Source organism: Coturnix japonica, chromosome 1 (genome assembly GCF_054131305.1).
Source record: "Coturnix japonica strain WE chromosome 1, WE-NBRP24, whole genome shotgun sequence".
Taxonomy (NCBI): Eukaryota; Metazoa; Chordata; class Aves; order Galliformes; family Phasianidae; genus Coturnix; species Coturnix japonica.
The window spans coordinates 60,105,460-60,129,655 of record NC_140663.1 but is presented as its reverse complement, the minus strand read 5'-3'; the positions used below and the strand labels follow the sequence as shown (position 1 = coordinate 60,129,655).

The window sequence follows — 24,196 nt, the reverse complement described above, 5'->3', positions numbered from 1 at the left end:
TTCTGCAAAGGTTTGTTTCTTTGCTACCCTAAAAAGTACCATAGAGAAGCCTTTTTTGCTTCCTGAACACATAGGATCTCTCCCAGTTATCCAGGCTCCAAAAACAGTATGAAAAAGGCCTGAAGGTAAAAAGTTTGGAACACCACCAGCAGAAAAAGTGTCACATGCTAATGAACTACCAGAAAATGAAAAGAAATATGCCCTGTTCACTGACGGACTGTGTTGTATTGTGGGGAAGCATTGCAGATGGAAAGCTGCTGTGTGGAGCCCCATATGAGAAGCTGCAGAGGCCAGTGAAGGAAAAGGAGAATCAAGTCAGTTTGCAGAGGTAAAGGCTATCCAGCTGGCCTTAAATGTTGCTGAATGGGAGAGATGGCCAATGCTTTATCTTTATACTGACTCATGGACAGTGGCAAATGCCTTATGGGGGTGGTTACAGCAGTGGGAGCAAAATAACTGGCAGAGGAGGGTTAAACCTATTTGGGCTGCTGAACTGTGGAAAGACATTGCTGCCCAAATAAAGCATATGGCTGTAAAGGTGCGCCATGTGGATGCTCACACACCCAAGAGTCGGGTGACTGAGGAACAAAGCAACCACCAGGTAGATCGAGCTGCCAAAATTCAGGTGGCTCAAATAGATTTGGACTGGCAACACAAGAGTGAATTATTTCTAGCTCGATGGCCCATGAGACTTCGGGCCATCAAGGAAGAGATGCAACTTACAAATGGGCTAGAGACTGAGGGGTGGAGTTAACTATGGATGCTATTGCACAGGTTATTCATGACTGTGAAACATGTGCCATAATTAAACAAGCCAAGAGGATGAAAACTCTCTGGGAGGAAGGGTGATGGCAAAAGGGGAGGTGTGACAGGTTGATTATATCACTTTGTCACAGTCTCACAATGGAAAGAGTTATGTGCTTACCATGATGGATGCAACCACTGGGTGGCTTGAAACATATGCAGTACCCCATGCTACCACTCAAAACGCCATATTGGGTCTTGAGAAACAAGTCCAGTGGCGACATGGCACTCCAGAAAGAACAGAGTCAGATAATGACACTAATTTCAAAAATTCTCTTATAAATACTTGGGACAAAGATCATGGCATTGAGTGTATTTATCATATCTCCTACCATGCACCAGCTTCTGGTAAAACTGAACAATACAATGGGTTGTTGAAAACTATGTTGAAAACAATGGGTGGCAGAACATTTCAGTGCTGGAAGAAGCATTTGGCAGAAGCCACCTGGTTGGTCAACACCCGAGGATCTGTCAATCCTGCCAGCTCCCTACATACTGTCAAGGGAGATAAGGTCCCTGTAGTAAATGTAAAGAACATGTTGGGAAAAGCATTTTGGGTCTTTCCAGACTCTGGAAAGGGCAAACCGCTCCATGGCACTGTTTTTGCCCAGAGACCTGGGTGCACGTGGTCGGTGATGCAGAAAAATGGGAATATTCAGTGTGTACCACAAGGGAATTTGACGTTGTACATGCAATAACTGCATGTATATATTATAGGTTCATGTGTGCGTATGTTTAATCCTAGTTAATTATGGTTTGTTTGTACATATTAAGCAAGATGTAGTGATGTAGAATAAGAGGTTTTATGACCTTTGGTTACTGGTATTCCACATCGCAACATTATGTAGTGCACTGGGAGTTAAAGCATTAATGCTCCAGTTCCTGGTACCTGCCCGGAAGAGAAGAACTGCTTAGGGGGGCTTTGTGGTCAGAGCAGAGAAAGAACTCCTGGCAAGATCATCTGATCAGGCTCTTTGGTTCCCTGCGCTTTTTTCCTTTGCCTCTCCTCGCTGCTGCCCATCCTGACTGCGCGCATCACTTCATTATTACAGTAAGGCCTACAGTTTTCAGATACTCTCTTATTATATTTGATTTATGAGCTTCAATTCTGATTATATTGTATTATAGCGTGTTATCTTGCATTCCAATACCATATTTAGTAAAATTAGTTTGTTTCTGCTCAGATCATTGCCACTGTTTTTAATTATTTTCAGGTCCCCTGTTTCGCTTTTCCAGAAGTGCAGATTTTTCAAAATCCTTCCACCCCACTAGTCATGGAACTGGGACAAATCAGCCTGTAAACTGTTGACAGTCCAGCCTTCCTGGACTTCTTTACTGAATCCCAAGGAAACTGTGCTACCAGGGTCCTAAACAGTTCAAAGTCCACCTTCCAGAAGTTCTTGGTAGCAGTTTTGCTGGCCCCTTTTCTGAATTCACCAAGAACTCTACCATTTTGTGGTCGCTCTGCCCAAGACCTCCACAACTCCCAGTCCTACCCTGTTTGTGAACAGCAGGTCTAGTGGGGCATTTCCCACTAGAAATGCCAGTTGCATCAGGAAGTTATCTTACACACACTCTAAACCCTCCAGACTGCTTCTTCAGCATTGTATTGTATTTCCAGTATATATCTGGGAAGTTGAAATCCCCCATGAAAACAAGGGCTGGCAACTGTGCAACTTCTGCCAGCTTCTCGGAGAACAACTCATCCACCTTTTCATCCTGGTCAGGTGGTCTATAACAAAACCCAACATTCCACAGGAACTGTACTCTGGTTTATCTGCTGTCTACTGGAATATCTAAGATTAGCATGTGATTTGATGCTTGCACATGTATCTCATGACTATTTTAGCTGTATCCATCTAACCAGAGAAGCTGAACATGAAATGATATTTACCTTGCTTTTTTGTGTGTGCATACATGTACACATGGACACACACATTTCTGTTTAGAATCTTCATGCAGCAAGTGTTACTAGATAAAGTATAGCTTACCCAGTCGGAAATCACAGAACTGGGAGCTGTTATGCACATGCAGAACAATATTAAAGGTACATGCTCTGTTTGAGTACAATCAACAAGTTGACACTCAGTTCAAAGAGACTTTGAACAACCCGGGTGATGAGAATATTGAAAAGGTTAGGTGTGGTGATGAGAAAGGCACAACTGTGTGGTCCCAACCTACAGCACTTGAAAGGCTGTTCAAGCAAATAGCAGCTCATTCACACACACACGGGGACAGATGTGGGTGTATTCTGCATGTGGTACATGAACTAAAGAGACTTTAAAAATGCTGGAAAAGTCTTTGTTATTTTGAAGCATTCCATTTTTGCCTAACAGTACGGATCCTCTTCAAAAATACAAAACTTTAAAATAAGTGGGATCATTTTGCTGCAACCAAGGCTAAAAAAAGAATCTTCTGCAGAACTTTTTTCTAAAAGACTGCTGACTTTGTGAAGATAAAAATAAAGCTCAGCAGTCTGGATCTTAGCTGGTGGCTTAGCGTCTAAATCTCCTGCTACAGATCTGTCTCAACACTCAACAATATCACGTGCTTTTGACATTAACAGCAGAACTCCCACAGTCTGCAAAGAACAAGCAGAGAAGAATTTCTCAGCTGAATGCTTGGTTTCACCTCTTAATGATTTCAATGTTTTTGGAATGTCTGATCCAGTGGCTCAGATTTCCAAACATCAGACACAGAAGAGACACTACCACCAGATTCCAGATGTCCCGACCTTACCACAAAACATGAAACACTCTTCAGCATAGTCATCTCATGTCTTAAGTAACGGGCTGAGAGCATACCTGCATCTGACGCAACAAAGCATACTCACAGGGGAATGACAGTGCAACAATGTGCAATTAGCAAATGCCTACCAGTTAGTATCCTTTTTAGCAAGGGTCCTTCAGAATGACTCAGTTTCAGCCAGAGTAGTATGGTCTATGGTATCAATAGGTCTGATGAAACTTCAAAGCATACTGACGAAAATCAGCTTAAGTTATACCATGTGAAAAGGGGATTAAAGGAAAGAGTACAATTGAAACTGAATCAGAATTCAGGTATCAGAGAACCCTTAATTTTTCAGATTCTTCAGAACCTGTAATGTAAGATTTACATATTCCCATTTCTTTCAAGTTTATAAGAATTAGATTTAATCGCTTGCATGTTTTATTCACTGAATAACAGTAGTGCTTCAATTTTATTTTTTTAAACTACTTACTGTAACATTGACACATCTTTAAGTTTATTAATTGAAAATTTCTGAATTGCTTGCAGTAAGTGGCTTGAACCTCCTTAGTCCCCAGACCATCCCCTGGACTTAATAAGCTGCAGTAACATCCTTTTATTACGTAGGTCAGAACCATTTAGTCACAAATTAGGCTGATCAGTTATTTACATCTGGCACCAAAAGCCTGAGAGAAGAAGAGAAGGCACAGCATTACTACGTCATAGAAACCTAACTGCAGAGGAGCAAAAGGGAACGCTCTGGTGAAGGATACTTCTGCTCACTGTGTGAGATTTCACCTACTCAAAATTCCCCTGCAAAATTCTCAGTACTAAACATCACCTTGACTTAAATAAAGATGAAGTAAGGAAATCATGGTTGTAAAAAAGTGATAAATCCTGATTTACAATTGCTCAGACTGTAACATAAATTGTATCATTAGCCACAGAATACTTCATGAATTTCATTTACTTGTTTGTACTTATTCCACTCCAGATATCTTTATCATGGCAGTTTAATCAAAATCGAGTCAAAGCAACATGTGATGCTGTTTATAATTCACACTATGAGTCATCTTCCTGTGCTACAATAGTAAAGATAAAAGTTTGGTAAGCTTTGCCCAACTGATTTGAAGTTAACTCATGCACATTTGGTTTCTGCTTCCCTGTTCATAATTCTTTGATGTGGATGTCTGGGTGGTGTGTTGGGCCAGACACCTGAACTGGGTAAAATACAGTTCACAAGTTTTTATTACAGCATAACCTTTAACATCTTCACCAGTGCATATTTCAGACTTCATAGATACAGTGGCTAATGCGCCTCTCCAATCATAGTATACCATTTCTGCTTAGCCCAAATGCTTTTCCAGCTCTCACTCTCAACTACAAGTCTTCCTGATGGGGATTTCCCTTCCAGAAGTAGAAGGCCATAAGATCAGGTTCTGCATTCAGTGAAGTGTGACTCCTCTTCACCTGGAGATTTACCAGGCTGGTTAAGTACAGGATAAGAAAACTCATCTGTCAGTCAGCAAGCTTCAGTGCTGAGAGGGCATGGTGGAGAAAAAAAAGTACTTTTTCTGATTCCATCAGTCTAGCTTGTCTGAATAAAGCTTTTCTAGCAGAAGCATCTCTTCCTTTCTCTAAAAAACATTGGAACTGGGAGTACTGGTTGCCATTTGAAAATTAGCTATTATTAACCAGTATTAAATACACAATAAAGCAAGCTGGTTTCAGGCAATCCAGAATGTTGCTGCAACATGGAAGCAGTAGTGCAGAGAATATTAGTAACGGAATGCTGGCCTACTGCCTTTAAAGAGATGATGCTCTTCACTCTCTCACACAGAGATTTCACCACTATCAGATTTTTAAATTGCACTATGAGTTTCAATGAAAAGATCCAAATTACATTCAGTCTTACATGGAAAATAATGCAAATGCTTGTTTTGACAGTGGTTTTGAAATAATAAGAAATACTTAAAAGTATGAATGTGTTTGTTTACTCTTACTCAGTAGGCTGTAACAGAAGTAAAAAGTGAAAGCAGGACCGTGAGAGTTTAAAGGACTTGTCTACACACAGAAGTTGCACTGTTGCAAATTTAACTCAACTCAGAGAAAGACTTCTTTCAGGGGTTCTCAGTGACTACAACTGGCTTTTGTAAATTTTCACACTTGTGCTTGCAAGTATAAGTCGAAAAGATAACCCTACACAAACTTAACTAAATCAGTGGGAAAATCTATTTTTCATCTCATTGACATATCTTGAACACAGACCAGATCTAATACAGAATAGATACAATTTTAAAAGTTCACAACTTCTCACAACCAGGCAAAAATCTAAGGCTCTCCTATTCCATAAAGTTTGCACCTTTTCCTCTCCTCTGGCTTGTCAAGAGACCCACTTTATTTTTAAGGAGAATGATGCATCTTAAAAGATATTAAAACGTTCTTTTGTGAAGTCACAGCACTATTTTGCCTTTACATTAAATACCAGACAATAATCAGACAAAGTCTAAGATTTTCTTTCTCTTCCTCCTGAACTTCCTATTCTACTAAAAGGGGTAAGGATTTCTTCAAACCCGTTTTTATTCCAATTTTTAGTCAAAAGACAACTGTGCAACCAGAGAAACCTGCTACAATCACGGTGCACAAGCATGACATCAAAAGCCACTACACCAACACATGACAAGTTTATCCTTCCTAAGTCTCTTGAGAACATAAAGATGCCCTGGGCCATGAAGAGATCAACACAGAGACATCAGTATTGTAGAAACAATCTCTAGAGCCTCCAAGAAAAAAAAAAAGGAATGGCAATTGCTGAATTAGAGCAGTCTTGAGCATCTATTCTAATGTCTGCACATAGAATGCTCTGCTCAAGTTCAACTCTTACATTCAGTTCCACTATAAAAACTTTAATCACTATATGGCTGGCTGAGCCAGAAAAGAAGAATATTTGACTAATCGCAGCACAAGAATCAATGGTAAACAAGAGCAGAAAGGTAAGCAAATCTAAGGATTTAAAATACAAATATGGTTACTTTTACATATCTACAAGAGAGAAAGCCCTGGAGGGAAGAGGGGCCCAATAACACTAGTCAGTACTTACGGACCATCTCCTCCAAGTCCAGAAGCAGTACATCCTGAGAAAAAAGGAAGGCAGGCAAGAATGCCAGGAGGCCTCCTTGGATCAACACTGAGCTCCTGGACTTAGTTTAGCTCTAAAAGAAAGTCTATAGGGAGCAGAAGCAGGAACCTGGGAGGACTACAAAAAAGTTGTCTAATCAGCCAGGGATCAGGTTAGGAAAGCTAAAACCCAGACAGAATTAAATCTATCCAGGAACATCAATGAGAACAAGAAGAAATTCTACAGGTATACTAGTGATGAAAAAAAAAGGCCAGGAAAGATGTGGGCCCTCTCTGAAAAGAAACTGGAGACCTGGTCACAAGGGATGAGGAGAAAGCTGAGGTGCTCAATGACTTTTTTGTATCAGTCTTCACTAGCAAGTGCTCTAGCCACAGTGCCCATGTTACAGAAAGCAATGGTGAGATCTTGGAGAACATAGATCTGCCTGCTGCACGTGAAGATTAGGTTTGAGATGTTCTAAAGAACCTGAAGGTGCCAAGTCCATGGGCCCCCACAGAATCCATCCATGGGTTCAGAGGGAACTGGCAGATGAAGTTGCCAAGTTGCTATCCATCATACTTGGAAAGGTCATGGCAGTCTGGTGAAGTTCCCACTGATTGGAAAACGGGAAACACAATCCCAACTTTCAAGAAGGGAAAATAAGAAGATTCAGGTAACTACAGGCCAGTCAGCTTCACTTCTGTGCCTGGCAAGATCATGCAGAAGATCCTTCTGAAGACCCTGCTAAGGCACATGGAAAATAAAGACAAGGTGATTGGTGGTAACCAACGTGGCTTCACCAAGGGCAAGTCATGCCTGACAAACACAGTGGCCTTTTATGATGAAGCTACAGTGTCAGTGGATAAAGGAAGAGCAACTGACATCAGCTACATGGACTTGTGCAAAGCATTTGATACTGTCCTACATGACATCCTGGTTGACAAATTGAAGAAAAATGGATTTGATGGATGGACCACTCACTGGATATGACTAACAGCAGATTCAAAATTCAACAGCACAGTAAAAATTAAGGTTAGACTTGGTCTTGAACTCATCTACCAGTGTACTGTATTTCAGAAAACTGACAGTCATACAATGTGACACAGCAGCACATATTCCGTTTTCCCCATTCGGACCTGATGTGGGATCTTTTCACAGATCTACCAACTACAACGGCTCTGAATTAGCAGGACACATATTGTAATTGGTTAGGCAGTACACAACCTTGTATTTAATTGACATTCTTACCTCTGCAGCTAAGTAGTTTCCAGTTGCCAAGTGCTTAAATCTAAACAAACTATTCCACTGTCCTGCCCCTCCCCGGCAAGGGTCATGATGGACAACCTGTAAGAAGATGTACAGATTTTTACTACTGCTTCTCAAAAGCACACTCAGATCACTGTCATTTCTTACAATGCATCTGAAATAAAAGCATGTAAACTACACCGTTACAAACAGTTTAACACACAGAGGTGTTCTGTGTTCACACTAAGGCCACCATAGATAACCACTAATTACACGGTGTTTTTTTTCACTGGGTGACAGAAAATATGTCTCATATTACTTTCCAAGTGAGAAGCACTTTGTATTAAAAGCACAAGTTAGTTCAACATCTAAGGACGTTTAGACATGGGAGTTACGTTATTATAATGGCAAGAGCATGAAGTATTCCTGTTTCCAGTGTTCTTTAGTTAACACTAATGTTCTTGCTAATTCCATTCAACAATTAGCTTAATTGGCCCAATTTTAAGCAGATGTGATGTTCCTTGCTGCAGAAAAATACTCATTCCCTTTCATGAGATTTGTTGTCAGTCATTGTCAATTTCAATATTCTATATTGCACAAAAAGTCCAATTTAAGCACTCACAACTCACAATACAAGTGTCACTCTACTAGCTTTGATAAAATTGCACCATTTGCGTCAAGTCTAAATTTGACCTTTCATTATTTCAGTGCAGCCAAATACACTTGAAAAACATCCTCTCCCCACATGCTTACAGCAATAAAGCATCTCTTCAGCATTCATCCTACACAAACTGCTTCAAAAAATAATAATAGTTATGAGGAGGTATATAATGATACCAAGAGGCTATGAATGATTCATATCGTGGTAAAGTATTTATACTGAACTCTGCCCTTCAGGTACTAAAAAATATATGAAAAGGGAAAAAATACCTCTATCTCCCACAGTGCCTTAGAACTCGTTGCAGAGGTGGCTGACTGACGCAATGTAGTACGAAGGAAAATATGCTGTTTCTTTTCATATTCGTCACAGGTCAGAAACTTCTCTTGCTCTGCATGAAACAACCTAACAACATCTCCCTAAAGTAATATGAAAGAAAAACATTATTAAGTGGAAGGCAAAGTTGCTAGACTCAGTGTCTGTTCTAGCTTCAGTGATGTCATCATAGTTGATGCAAAGAAAATATTTATTAGTTGCCAGGTGCTAGAGCAAGTACTAAGTTCAGAACACACAATCTTTGTAATGCATCTGGAAATTGTGTATAGAATGCAATAATTCACTCCTGCATGACATCCACGTCCTCCTGTGAAAATAAAATTTCATTCAGAGCACTGCAATGAACACTTAATCCAAAGGTGACTTTCTATGTGAGTCATTCCCCAGCTCCAGTCTTTTCTTAAGCTTTCTTGTCACAACTCAGATTCTTACTTCCAAACATTCCTCTCTCTCTCTGTCCCATTCACCCAGTTTCTCTCAAATCCACCCCACATCATAGTCACAACTTCTCAATAAATACAACAGGAACTTTTCGCTTTGCCTTGCCCCTCACCTTGTCCCTCCTTTCCAACACAGGAAATGTACTTACAAGTACCCCTCAATCTCATTTGCTATCTATAAAACTACTGTTATTTTGTTGTTCTCTGATATAACAATCTTATCCCTTCTTCTCTGAACCAAAACTTCTTCTATATTTCTTCCAGTAGCATCATTTTTGCTTCCTTCTGTCTCTCCCCAAAGCTCGATACCTACCTCAAAACCTAAGAAGAAATATCCTGTTTATAATGACTTAGTAAGACATAAGTAAGAACAAATGAAATGTGCTTATTTATGAAAATATTTAAACTTATAAATATATTCATATTTATGAAAATACAAGTGACCTGTAGGCACACAAAGCTGAGCAAACCATCACCTCTCTTACAACAGGTATTGTGATCTTCTATGCTTCACTCCCTTCTCTAGCTTGTTAGATATCCTTTGGTACCTTGGCCTAAACTGAAACATCATAGCAATTTTGTATAAAGCACTCTCCATTCTAGGCTTAAACTTCATCTTTTCTCCAGGATCCTCTTGTCATGGTAGAGTGAAGAGACTGGAAACAAGTACCATCCAGACAATTTCACTTAATAAGATAACACACACCAAAAAAAATCACACTAGCTGGGGCAGGACAGCAGGGAAGGACCCCCAATGACTCCATGAAGTCCTAATTTTTTTCTTTTTTTCCACCATTTAGTATTTCTCTACAGTCAAATAAGGCACAATTACTCAAATTTAAAATATATATGTGCATATATATACATACACACATATATATCATACTTACTCCTTTAAGTACATCATCTCGGTAACTACTGAATTTCATGAACAAAGTTATCTTCCAGCTTGTGTTACAGTTGACAGCATTTACCTGGGGAGGAAAAAAAAAGCCATAATGGGAGTCTTAAAGGCTTAAAGGTTGTTCTTCCTTTTTTTTTTTTTTTTCATGAAACATTCTATTCATCTATAAAAACACACCACATTAAGGGTTGCAGAAAATATGGCATAGTTCCAGGTATGTGCAGTACTTAACATGTGTCCTGATGTTATTTAGGGTTCAGAATGATGATGATGTTGGATAAGACTAAGTGGGTATTCTGTCTGCTTACAGACAAACAAAGACCTAAATAGCTTACGGAAGAGAAATTACTCTTACATCAGTGAAGGTTTTAGAAACTCAAGCAAGGTTCATGAAGTTCTCACTGCCAGGAAGAATTGTGCCAACAACAAACACATTTCATCTTGGTTTTCTGAGGCCAAGCTGGAACCAGTGTTTAATACTGACATCAGGCTTATGGCACTCTGGCTACCAGTAAAGAACACAATATAATGCATCTCAGATTGACAATTATCTCTCCTCTGTTGAACTCACCTCTTTGCAGCCAGGATTATCTAGAAGTTCAATGTTGCTAGCATGCAGTGGCTGCCCTGCATTGACTGGCATCAGTACAACTTTATCTCCAACAACAACCTGGAAGTCAGAAAGAAAATGTAATTTAGACCTATGTAATTACCCAATAAAATGAAGTTATGTTGTATTTTTCAAAAATGACTCAAATGCATGCTTTAGAAATAGCAACTGGTGAATTTATTTGCACATAATTCACACACCAATAGAATTTTTTGGCCAGTTCTGTTCTCATGTGCCTCTGCAATTGCTTGGGTTCAAAACATGACACTAATGAGACTTCTTAGCCCAGTGACTTCTCACTCTGTATGCCATCTTCTTGCAAACATCAGGACAGGCTCACAAGTTCTCTGATTCAGACTGCATCACTGCAACCTGGGAAGGAACATAAACAACTGGAAATTCAGAAAGGTGAACTCACTCCATCCTCTTTCCTGTTACTCCCTAAATGACGTTTGATGTTTGAGTCCCTAAATGAAGTTTGGCCCTGGAACATGTTCAGAGGAGGGCTATGAAGCTGGTGAGGGGTCTGGAGCACAGGACTTATGAGGAGCGACTGAGGGAGCTGGGATTGTTCAGCCTGGAGAAGAGGAGGCTCAGGGGAGACCTTATTGCTCTCTATAACTTCCTGGATGGATGTTATAGTGAGCTAGGGGTCGGCCTTTTCTCTCATGTAGACAGTGATAGAACTAGAGGCAATGGTTCCAAGCTGCGCCAGGGGAGATTCAGTCTGGACATTAGGAAATGTTACTTCTTGGAAAGGGTGGTCAGGCACTGGAATGCACTGCCCAGGGAGGTGGTGGAGTCACCGACCATGGGAGTGTTCAAGAAACGTTTGGATGTTGTGTGGAGGGATATGATTTAACTGGGAAGTATTTGTGATGGTTGGACTAGATGATCTTCTAGGTCTTTTCCAACCTTGACAGTTCTGTGATTCTGTGATTCTATGATGCTCAGCACAGGCACCGGGTACATCAGCTAAGCAGTCTTATCTCTACAAGACAAATCCCTAGCTGACTCCTTGCAAGCAAAGTCCCATGCCCTTGGTATTCTTTAATTATATTGAAATGGGCAACGATATATGAAACTGGCTCTGACCTAAAAAGTGTTTGAAATGTGCATATGGAGAATTCAGTTCATACCTGAGAAGGGCAAAAAATCAATACACAGAGGTTGACTGGCACTAGTGTTCTGGTTTGTTTATATTGTTCCCAGCAATTTTAAGCACACACACACGAAGACAAGAAGTGGCTAAAGGTGATTTTGATATATGAAAAGCTGTAATAGCCATGCTTTTTAGAAATACAAACAAAAATGTGCTGATCAATGCAGAACACACTTCCTACAAGAGCCTGATTCAGCCCTGTATGACTCCAGTGCAGATGAATTTGGCCCACTTACTGCAGGGGTGAAAAAGAAGGTTGTTCGTTTTTTTTTATCAACGCAGATAAAATAAAGAGTAGCAAAAGGCAGCGTCATCATGCTCAGGCTACAGGTAATAATTCTATTTGACCCAAGTAATGAGAAAAAGTCCACTGACAGAATCAAATAATGGTGACAAGGTGCCTTTACAGTACCTTACTTATGCAATACATTTCTGCATGCCATGCTTCACACAGTCATTACTTACAGACCATTTTAAGAAGTTAAGACCAGACAATTCATTAATGAAAAAACCATCAGGCTTGCAACCTGCAAAGTGGAATCAGGACTTCAAAATTACAGAAAGCAAACCTGGGCTATAACAACGGTGAGAGAACACATCGTTGAGTACTCCATTCAAAAAAAAAAACAACATTAAAAAGGCATCAGGAGAAAGGTATCTTAGAATGCATTCCTTGATTTTCATGGAAGCAACCAGGGGAAAGAAGAAGTACACAGCTACTCTGCTCTAGACACACATCTGAGAAGGAACCATTACATGGGGTCATGATTTCTGTCTCAGTCTTCTATCCTGCTCCAAATCAATATCAGTAATTGCCCTTGGTGCTGGCCAGCTACATCAGCTGACACAGAAGGAATATAATAACCTCTGTTCTTCTACCTCCTTTTTCTCCTAGCTTCCAGCATCCAAAAAAGGCTGGGAAGGAAGGTACAGAGGTAATTTAACACTGCTTGTTCCCTATACATTCTCCACCAGTGATACAAAACACGAAAGCAAAGAGAGAATTCTGTTTTCTTACATACAGTGGCTTCCAGCAAGCTGCAATTCTGCTCTTTTGATTTCCTCCTATTCCCTGCCCATGCTCATATCTCCTGCCCAGTTCATTTCTGGTACCAAGTAATGCTCCTGTACACCGACAGCAATGGAGGCAGTACATGTTCATCTGCACACTTGCCCATAGGCCCATAATTCTGTCTGCAGAATTGTTCAATACAGACATTACAGAAGAGAAAGCAATGCATTCCCAAGTTTTTCCTCTGCAAATTTACAATTAATAGCATTCTTCTTTTCACTAGGTATGTATGAGCACAGCCAGCCACACTGCACTGCAAATCAGTTGCCAGCAAATAGTCTGACAGGTCACAGAGACTCTTTCCTCACACATACAAATGAAATCCTTAAATCTGCATGTGACACGTAGCTTTTGAGGATCTAATACCCAGTTCCTTTGACAGAACTCTTATTCTTTCTGGCCTAGATAATAAGCATCCAGAGAACGATGAAATTCATACTGAAGCCAATAAGAATTCAGCTTCTGAATGTAAAATAAACCTTGAGTCCTGCTCGGCTTCTGTGTCTGATGAAAAGGTAGAAACATTTCAACTAGAGGACTGGTGCTCAGCATTGGAATTTTGCGAAGAAAATTATCAACATCTATATATGCCTAGAAGAAGGAAGAAAAACCTGGGTCTTGGGACTTCCTTCTGTAAAATATAACGGAGAGCTCACAGCTCAGAAAGAGAATAATTCCTAGTGACAGAAAAAGAGCAGCAGGCAGGTCCAAAAAAGACCATTAATGTATGAGAAAACCTGACAATTTCCCACACTATGTTTTTAGTACAGACTTTGACAAATACCCACAGGAAACAGCAGGAAGGAGATCTGCAGAGATCCATCTGTGGAATGTGCTGCCACAGTGATCACGGTAGTGATACACTCAGTTTTCAGAAAAGCAAAATTGATTCAAAACCTCATATTTCTCATGTGCTTACAACTGTGTCAAATCACATCAAAAACTCTAACAGTCAGGATGACTTTTAAGGCTTAATAGCATTCTGTTATAAGTGTAAGGGCTCATGATTGCTTTGCAGATCACCTGATGGGAACCCTGAGTCTTCAGTATGGAAAGCATTTCACACTTTACTTCCCAGACATAAGAAATCAAGAAGATGCTGAATTAATGTTATTCTAAGAAATTAAGCCCAAAACCTTAAAACAATAAGTCACTTTTTCCTTTTTTAAGAAGGAAAGGAATATCAGCTTAAGTTTTGATCCACAACACTTCTTTTGCCAAGCTGAAAAAACATGAAGAGGTGCCCCACAGGATTACCCATGCCTGATCCTTTTCTTTTGAATATATAATGTAGGAAGACTATGACTTTAGCGGCTTCTGATCATGAGCTAGGAATACAATCCTTCCCCTCCCCACAACATACTGCCAAAAGGAACTGCAAGCAACCACCCTCATCTTGGATAGCATCCCAAGAGCTAGATAACTATAAAGTTAATGAGAGAAAATACACGAGAAAACAAGCACTCCTGTCTGTGAAAAAAGCCTGTAAACGCTATTTCACAAGGGAGAGTGGACAAACATTTCCAGCCAGGTCCATAGATTAGAACCATACAAGTCTATTATGTGGCCTTCTCAGAGGTGGATCTGAATTTTCCACAACGGGCACTCAGTCAGGCCACAGCTGAGTGAATGAAGAATGAAGTTCTGGCATCAAGGTATGGATCTCAGGATCTCAGGTCTACAGCAAAGAGCTCCCCTATGTATTCTTCCTCTTACCAATATGCAGTATCCCACCCAAAAAAAAACCACCAGACCATCAAACCCAGTATCAGTCATAGAAGCCACTCTTGTGCGGAGAGGGGATATTCACATGTGGACATGTGGCACATGTGGACTTTCAAGAGACATGCTCTGCTGACTTTTTCACAGAACTTTATCAAGAATTTGAGTTTAAATAGACTCCAAGGGCTCTAAAAACAAACAAACAAACCAAAAAAAGCCAAAACACTTTTCTTCTAACATAAACCAGAATATAATAGATTGTCTATGCAAAATGTCCCAGTGCAGCTAAGTAGAGGCTTGCACACATGCAGCAACATTTCAGATTCCTGACCATATAACGGTTGAAAGCACTGTTTTAATGTTTTACTTTTCTGAACACTTTATGACAGTAGCAAAGAAATTGTGTATCTTTTGTTCTGCCTTCTCCCTCTTACACATTCAGTATTTCCACGTACATTGTCACCTTCGCTCCTTAGTTTCCAGAATGGCTGTATATAAAACCAGGATCCCTCATTCCCTGCAGCATCCAGAGACACTCGCATAGCATTCTTCTCTAGCAGAGCTGGTAATCTCTTATTGACTGTAAGGTATTTGTTGCTTTTTATGTGCAGTAGCTGTAAACAACAAGTTTAAAAATTAGTATAGATTTTGCATTTCCTCCCTCAGTCAAAGAGCAGGCACAGGATTTCACATAACAGTGATTTTTCATAACATAAATAAGCAAAGACAAAATAAAACTATAAGAGAGTTACCGAAGTAAGTACACTGCGGGTTAAGAAAACAAATGCTGTATATCAAAATGAGATAATTAGATCCATCATCCTTTTCACAGCACACAGTACACAGACAGGGCAACGGTCAATAATGGTGTTATCTTCAGGAACCTCATCCATGACAGGGAAGTCGTACTGCACTTAAGGACATAACTTCTGTCTCATTAATATGTCATAAAGTACAAATGACTTCAGTGCTTTAAACAGAACTACAAAGCACTTCTAAAGTATGATTTCAAAATGAATCTTGAATGCATAACTTATGTATTGACATTCAGATTCCAGACTGAAACAACAAAAAATTACCCATAAAATGTATATAATGGTACATTATTTAAACACAAATATAAAGTACTTCTGGTAGTCTTTAAATGAGACAGAAAGACACATTATTGTAAACTCCACCAACTTCTGTTTACCTGACCACTGCCAACCCAGATCACAGTGCTGATTACAGAAGGTCAATGTACGTTAGTAGGTTTACCTGTATGACATTGCTGTATTTTACGATCTCGCCCAACAGCTTTCTGTTCTCACTTTCATTCTGCTTTTGTTCCAGTTCTGCTGCATGCTGCAAAAGAATGATCATTTCTTTACATGTTTGAATTTAATATCTGGATTCAGCTTCCAGAACAGACAGTGAAAAAAGAAATGGCGCTATATTAAAATTGCTTCCGTTTCTGCATTGAAAAAGTTAGCATGTCAATAATCAACTGAAATAATCCAGATTTTCATTACCTAGAATAGAAACTCATTCACAATTTATGGATCACGCCTGAAATTAATGCTAACACAGCCCAGAATGTTATTTTAACTTTTTTTAAACAAGGAAGATAACTCCATGTGCTTTATTTCATCCCAGAGGAGGAAAAGGAAGGGCTTATGGCTATCTATCTTCTGGTCACCATTCTTTTTGCTCATCTCTTAATTACATACAAGTATACTGACTTTATGTATAATAAAACAACACTACTCGGTCACGTACTACAAGACTAAGGGTCAAACACAACCACAGAACAAATTCCAGCTTCTTTAATTGCTACATAGCAAGCTGTAGCCACATATCTTGCGTCCTCATTGCTGTTTTTAACAGGAAGCACTGACAGCCTCTCTACTGGACACTAAACTGTAGCCACCATGTTTGAAAACACCGTGTTTCACTTAGTCTTATGTGTTCAATTATAACATCAGGCCAGCACTTTTTCGGGGACATTCAGTCTGCCCAAATTGCAACTCTGAGAAATTTCCAGATTAAAGCATGAAAAGAACCTCTTTGTCCATCTCTCTGCAGAGCTCCTGGAAAGGAGTTCCAAAATAATCACACCATTTAAATCAAGGTTCACTCTTGATTCTATTAACTTTGTGTTTGTAATTTATAAGCAAGTATTGCTTTCAGAAGTTTGATAGCAGAAAGGCACAGCCCTCAGCTCAACTGAACTACAGCCTAATGCACGATGAAAAACAGGGCAAGGGCAACAAAAGCCAGACAGGATAAGGGAGAGCTAAGAAATTAGCATATAAGGTTGGGTCAAACTGCCCAGAGAGGTTGTGGATTCTCCCTCCCTGAAGGTGTTCAAGGCCAAGCTGGATAGAGCTTTGTGCAGCCTAGTCTAGTGGAAGGTGTCCCTGCCTATATCAGGGAGGCTGGAACTAGATGATCTTAAAGGTCCTTTCCAATCCAAACCATTCTATAATTTTACGATTCTAAGGCTGCTACAGTGGCGTAATACCTATCATGATGGTTCATGAGGGATTTGTTATTGTTCTTTTTCATTCTATTGTTACACTACAGCCTGCAGATTGAGATAAGATTGCAAACACAGATGCCTCTTACTTGAAGTTTCTTCAGCAGTGCTGCTTCTGTATGGTTTCCTTGTTTGGCTTGTTTGGCTTTCCAGTACTGCTTCTGGGCTGAATATCGGTTCATAGGACACACCTTGAAAAGGCAGTCTGTAGAAGAATGAAAGAAATACTCACAAATAATGTTGAAAGACATTTCCTTCATTTGTAAGTATGTTTTGGATGGTTTTCTTTTACAGAAATGGCCTGAATACAATGTTCACACACAGTTTGAGAACAGTTTGATGGTAACGTTGCCATAAACAGGGTGGCAGAATATCTGAGTCAACCACTCCCATTCTGAGAAACCTCTCTGCAACTCCTGTGTGGCTGGGATCTTGCCATGTGCTGGACTCCCTCCGGCTTTGTTAGTACTCGTTGCTGTGGCACAACTTTACAGATTTATTGTCTGAAGGCATGTGGCTTTGGAAACCTTGAAAAAAAACTGTTTTGTGTCCTGTATGTCATATATATTGCTACCCTGCTCCTTCTGGCGTAGTTAACACAATAGATAACACTGATATCCAGCCACAAGCTATCACAGAGGCTAACACAGCATTCACTTCTGCATGTGCCTTCTCTAAGATTGATCTTAAAAAAAAACAGCAGCAAAAACATTGTCCCAGAAAGTGAACTCCACCTTCACCTCCCCAGGAGGCAGCTCACCACCGCTCAGCACTGGCAGCTCCTGACTGCCTCACAGCAGCAGTGTCCCTTGCAAGGTTTTGACCGACCGCTCTTCCAAAAACAACTTGCTGCAGCTCTGCTACTGCATATGAGAGCAGATGTTTTCACTGCCAGTGCAGAGCATGGGCCTGCAGACCCTCTTCTGCCTGTCTGCTGCCCGGATGCCTCTGCCATGTAGGTTGTCACCATGCTGCTCTATGCTCACTGCAGGCACTTTAATTACTTTTGCTTCATTTCCTGTCATAATTCTCACATTCAATGACAAAATAAGTAAGATGGCTGCAGAACACATTCCCATACTAGCAGCCAGTATAATGCAATAATAAGAGCACAGTGGCACAAATAATAACACAGTCCCACAGCTTTTGGGTCAGTGAGGTCCCAACACAGCCTACTGTCATTAACGATGCTCACCATCACACTACCAAACAAAACAGAACATATAACTTTTTAAAAAGACAGATGGAAGTGGCACAGGGAACCCATGGATGCTAGCATAGGCCCTTGATCCTGGCCTGGCTATTGCCAAGGTGGGCCCACCTCTCCTCCCAGGCACTGTCTCAACTTACAGGTCCTGCAGCTCCATCTGAGCTCATGAAAAGAAAGCTGGGGCTGAGGCAGCATGAACAGAAGTAATCGGTTGTTACACGGTGCCATGCGTCCTGTTCGTGCCCGGGTATCCGCGGCTGGACCAGATGCCAACACAACAAGGGAGTGCGTGGCAAAAGGCATTTTATTAAAACAAACAGACCCTTATATAACTTTTGGTATAGAACATGCTAGAAAGTGGGCGGGGCTAATCCCGCCCATCATGAATATTAACTAAGGAGGAGGGACCTGTCCCATCACATCCCCTGACCCCACCTACCACCTAATACACTACAATCGCTGTCCCCAGACACTCTGCCATCCAAGAGACTGGGCAAAAAGAGAACCAAGGGGTGCTTCTTAAACTCTCTGTTCAATTATTAATTAGCAACAAACTGTATTTCATGAAATTTGTTCACTCAAGACTTTCAGGATTTTGGGGTCCATGACAGCCCTACAGAGGCTTGAGAAGCTCCAACTGAACTTACGCATCCAAATCTGACTTCTTTTAAAGTGATAAAAGACACATAGCCTTGCATGGTCCTGATCAGCTTCTCCTCTAAAAGCTAGATTTGAAATACATTTTCCTTAGCAAATTTTAATTTTCATTTCACATTCCAGAGGAAGGGAGGGGAAAACTATTAATTAGCAATCAGGATCTCATGATGAGATTAACAAGAACATACAGGTTTGTACGTGCATTATAATATAAAACTCTTCCCTGACACAAATTGTGATTTACAGATGTCGAAGATGCTAAATTATCAGCCTTCTACATTTAACTGTCACAGACTGTCAAGCACTCTCTGGGGACTAACCCACCAGCTAAGGCCAGGTCACAGGAGAAACACTGGATGAATGTTTAAGTGACCCTGCTGAACATACCAACCTTGCAGGTAATTTTTAAACACAGTGGAACCCAGTCATTCCCTCACTACTATCACAAAAACATCAGCAGAGAAAGCTATGGAAAGCTAACCAGATGTCACAGCCTGGCTTTTTAATCAGTAAATCAGGCCAGCAGAAGACAGCTTCTGTTCGACGGTGCTGTTTAGTCACCATCTTATACCAAGACTGAGTTTACATCTGCAGCTGCTAACAGCCTAGGGTGAGTTCCAGCCTTTCCACCCACAGCAGCAGGTGGGAAGTCTCACGCATCACATGACAAGAAAAGTTTCCTAAATCTTTTCCATATTTATCAATGGAAATTCAAGTATCAAACTCCTAACTTCTCTACAGAAGATGCTAGACACAAAGGCAGATCTTATTCTCATTTTCAAAACTGTCAATTCAATAGAATTTCTCTTTAGTGCAGAAAGGAACAAAGCAAGACTCAGCTGAAAATATCCACCCTATCTCTCTTTGTGAGGAGTTACCAAAATAGTAACGAGACCTCTTGAAACACAGGAGAAGGAAATCTTCTGTAAAGACTGGCCAAGTCCTTCCTAAGTACAAAGAACGAGCTGCCATTGCTTAACAAAATAAAACAGGCAGCATTCTCAGGCATAATCAGGCCCAGTTAAGCATAGCTACCTACTGCTGATGATGCCAAAAAGATTACTAAGACTGTGCACCTGCATCCCCCAGAGCTATTTGTTATAGTGCTGGCTCTCGAGCCACAAACTAAGCTGCAATGCTTTCAGTTCTTCAACTTGCCATTTGGTCTCTCAGATACTGGCCAAAACATCAGGTATTGCACACTGTAACACTACAACATCAACTGCATTGCCTCCTCCCTTCATAGCAATAATGGGTCTTCCTCCCATATTAGTAGGAGGAAAACCTGTCCAAAGAAAGGCCATCAGCAGCCAAATTTTTCTTGGCACTTACCCACAGCCCTGACTGGTTTGCTCCCTAATCACATCTCTGAGCTGCTCGCTTTTCTGACAAGAAAGTGTACATTACCAAGGCAAACCCTGCAACTTTGCAGAGATCTTTACTTTCAGTGGGGAGCATTCACAATGAGAGCCATACTATACAGCCCAGAGTATGTTATAAGTCTGTGGTAACTTTTACAATACTACGATCAGATACAAAGAGTAAAATATTACAAAAAGGTCCAGATTGTTAAATCGTAACATATTTTGAAGGAGATTTTAGTTTGAATATGGGAATTTCAGCTCACAAGACAAAAAGTTACCTATTATTTTCTGTTAATCTATAATTAATGTGTCATCTTAGAACACCTGAAACACATACTTGTCTCAAGTAAAAATACCCACTTTTTATAGGGCCAGTCTTCATTGCTGTTACTCCTCACACAACCTGCAACTTTAGTTAACAAACATCAGCTTCTCTTCTCCAAGGAGAGTCTCACAGCCCAGGGCAACCCCACTGCATTGCACAGAAATGCAAGATGTGCATGAACACACCATCATTACTGCAGCTGTACGCCTCCCAAAGGCAGGTGGATTTCCCCCTCTTTTTAAGATTCCAGGTAAGTTAAAACCAGTTCACCTGACCTTTTATAGTTGCTTTTATGAGAGTAATAGTAGAATGCTGTCCTTTGCGGTCCTAGACAACAGGGGAAAAAAAACAACAAAAAAGCACAACAATTCCTACCCTGAAGAAGCTATAGTTTAAATGATCAGGAAAAGAAAAACTGAGACATAAAAGATTACAAAGCAACTCTCCAGTGCACACAGTAGATCCAGAGCTTTGCCCTCCTGAAGGCCACTCCAGTAACCCACTGACACGACAGACAGACCGTCTCCTCTGACATCTCCAATGTGCCCACATGTCTGAGCCTGCAAAAATGCACAAAATCTCTTTCTATATTACCATTTTGAATAAGGGGATAGTGGGTAGAACAAACACATAACACATACAGCACACCCTCTGACCAAAAAGCAACGACGCTCAGGAAGTCTGCAAAGGAAAATAACACTTCTCGCGTCTCTTACGTATTTATTGATATTGGGTAAAGATGTCTTAGAACAATATTTGTCATTGTTTTTTTCTTCCTCCCTCCCTTTTTTCTTTTCCTTTTAATTTAAATGCCAGAAATTCTGCTTTTATTCACCATGGAAGACTTCAGTGATTTGAAGAACTAGAGAACTTACGCCTTTAAACTCATTAATGTCACTTAGGACATTTCAGTGTTAGGACAAGAAGCACCTGGCTTCATCAGTCCCTTAAATTTAACCACAAAACAGTAAATGTTTCTTGTTTTCAGCAGACATCAGGAAACACGTGTGGGACCAATTCTGCCCCCTCTTTTACAGTGATGCAAATCTGGATGCGTACACTGATGAACAAAGAGCAACTACAGAGCGACTGAAGGGGAAATCTGAAACACAGCTTCTTTATATGGACACAAAATTAAAAGGAACCATAGCTTTCCTCAGTTTAACAATACTCTTGTTTTGTAGGATGCCCTAAAACAACTAGAATAGCTACCACCCACTCAAAAAGAACAAAAAAAAAAAAAAAAAAGAGGAAAGTAAACACATAACAAAAATGAAACTGCTATTTTGAGACATCTCTTTACTCTGGTTTTCAGTTCAAGCCAACAGCTCAGTACCTACGTTTGATCTCTGAGTGAACTCTGTACGAAGGGTACAAGTAGTTAGAAAACACAGCTTTTTTCCTTTTTTTTTTCTTTTTCTTTTTTTTTTAAACTTTATTATTATTATTATTTTAAGAGGAGGACAGGGAAAAAAAGGCTGAATTGTTAAAATATGACTGGAAAAAAAAGTAAACATAGTCCTCTAATGTTCATTTTCAAAGTCAGACCCTGGAATCCAAATATCTTGTTAGAAACATGCCTTTCTCAGACTCCTTTGACTTGCAGGTCATGCTCTAACCTCACATCAACGCCAGTTTCAGCTGTGAGTGATAAAAACAGTATAAACCATGCAGACAGCACTTTCTGTTACTAAAGAGGCCCTACTCTTCCTGCTGTTAGGCACTATTTTTAGTTGTGTATGTCTAATCATTCAACTAATCATTCATGCCTAAATCATCTTTTCATGTCAAGAACCTACTTAAAGTATTCCTTGTTTGTTTTACAGATTTTCAGATTTTAATTGAATCCACTTCCGGAGAGATTTTGAGGGAAAAAAAAACACATATTTTTCTTACATATCTTGGTTGCACAGATGACTTTGAGCAGTTCTTTTGCCTCTGTGTTTTTGAGCAGAACTAAGAAATGTAACAAACTGTGGCAGAGCTGCGCTTTTGGTTTCCCTCATAACACAAACAGCCAAGTGCCACAGTGTTCAAAGTTCTCAGAAAATTTTGGTCTGGCTGTGCCAGGTAATCATTAGGATACAGCTCTGACACAGAATCACGGAATCATAGAATCACAGTCTTTTGAGTTGGAAAGGACCTTTAAAGGTCATCTAGTCCAACTCCTCAGCAATGAACAGGGACATCTACAGCTCAATCAGGTTGCTCAGTCCCTGATCCAGCCTGAGCTTGAAAGACTCCAGGGACAGGGCTTCCACCACCACTCTGGGAAACCTGCTCCAGTACCTCACTACCCTTACTATAAAAAAACATTTTACAGACAACCTAAATCTCCTCTCTTTTAGTTTGAAACCATTTCCCCTTGTCCTATCACAACAGACCCTGCGAAAGCATCTGTCCCCTTCTTAATTATATTCCCCCTTCAGAGACTGAAAGGCCGCTCTCAGGTCTCCTCAGAGCCTTCTGTTCTCCAAGCTGAACAGTCCCAGGTCTCTAAGGCCATCCTCATAGGAAACGTGTTCCATCTCCTGTATCATTTTTGTGGCAATACTCTGCACACACTCCAACAGGTCCATGTCCCTCTGTACTGAGGACTCCACATCTGGACACAGTACTCCATGTGAGGTCTCACTAGCATGCAGTAGAAACGTAGGATCACCTCCCTCACCCTGCTGGCCATGCTTTTCAGGATGGCTTTCAGGGATGTGAGGGCACATTGCTAGATCATGTTGAGCTTGCCATCCACCAAATCCCTAAGTCCTTCTCAGCAGGGCTATGCTCCATCCTTATCTCCTCCAGCTAGTTCTGACAGTGGGGACTGCCATGACACAGATGCAACGCCTTGCACTTGAATTTACTGAACCTCAAGAGGTTCACCTGAGCCAACTGCTCAAGCCTGTCTAGATCTCTCTGAATGGTATCTCATCCTTTGAGTGTATCAACTGCACCACACAGCTTGGTGTCACCTGCAAACTTGGTGAGGGTGTAGTCAATCCCATTGTCAACGTCAGTGACAAAGATGTTAAAGAGCATTGGTCCTATTACTGACTGGTCATACTCTTGGGTCATACTAGGTCATTCTCTTGGGAGGTCTGTATATGTTCATCACATGCTGCAATCTCAGCCTATCCCATCTAGGCTGTTGAAGATATGCCACCCTCACTGCTGAGTACCATCTATCCCCAGGAAGTTTGGTCAGAATAAAAGTCTTGAGGTGCGGTTCTTGGTACCAGGCACTAAATTCCAATTAGGCATCAAGTTTCTACTGTGTTCTATGCACAACTCAAGTTCATTACGATTTGACCTACAGAACAAAGGAGA

General features: G+C 40.5%; 1 protein-coding gene across 6 annotated transcripts in view; it reads right to left on the bottom strand.

Annotated features, from left to right (window-relative positions):
* ITPR2 (inositol 1,4,5-trisphosphate receptor type 2) overlaps positions 1–24,196 on the bottom strand; it is a 253,887-nt gene that overhangs the window by 199,074 nt on the left and 30,617 nt on the right. For all 6 annotated transcript variants that reach the window (XM_032446237.2, XM_085541626.1, XM_085541631.1 and 3 more), the window contains exons 3-9: positions 17,406–17,521; positions 16,056–16,142; positions 15,254–15,412; positions 10,804–10,902; positions 10,219–10,302; positions 8,825–8,971; positions 7,898–7,993 (exon numbers count right to left, since the gene is read on the bottom strand). In XM_032446237.2, coding sequence (XP_032302128.2) covers positions 7,898–7,993; positions 8,825–8,971; positions 10,219–10,302; positions 10,804–10,902; positions 15,254–15,412; positions 16,056–16,142; positions 17,406–17,521 — 788 coding nt within the window. The remainder of the gene's footprint in view (positions 1–7,897; positions 7,994–8,824; positions 8,972–10,218; positions 10,303–10,803; positions 10,903–15,253; positions 15,413–16,055; positions 16,143–17,405; positions 17,522–24,196) is intronic.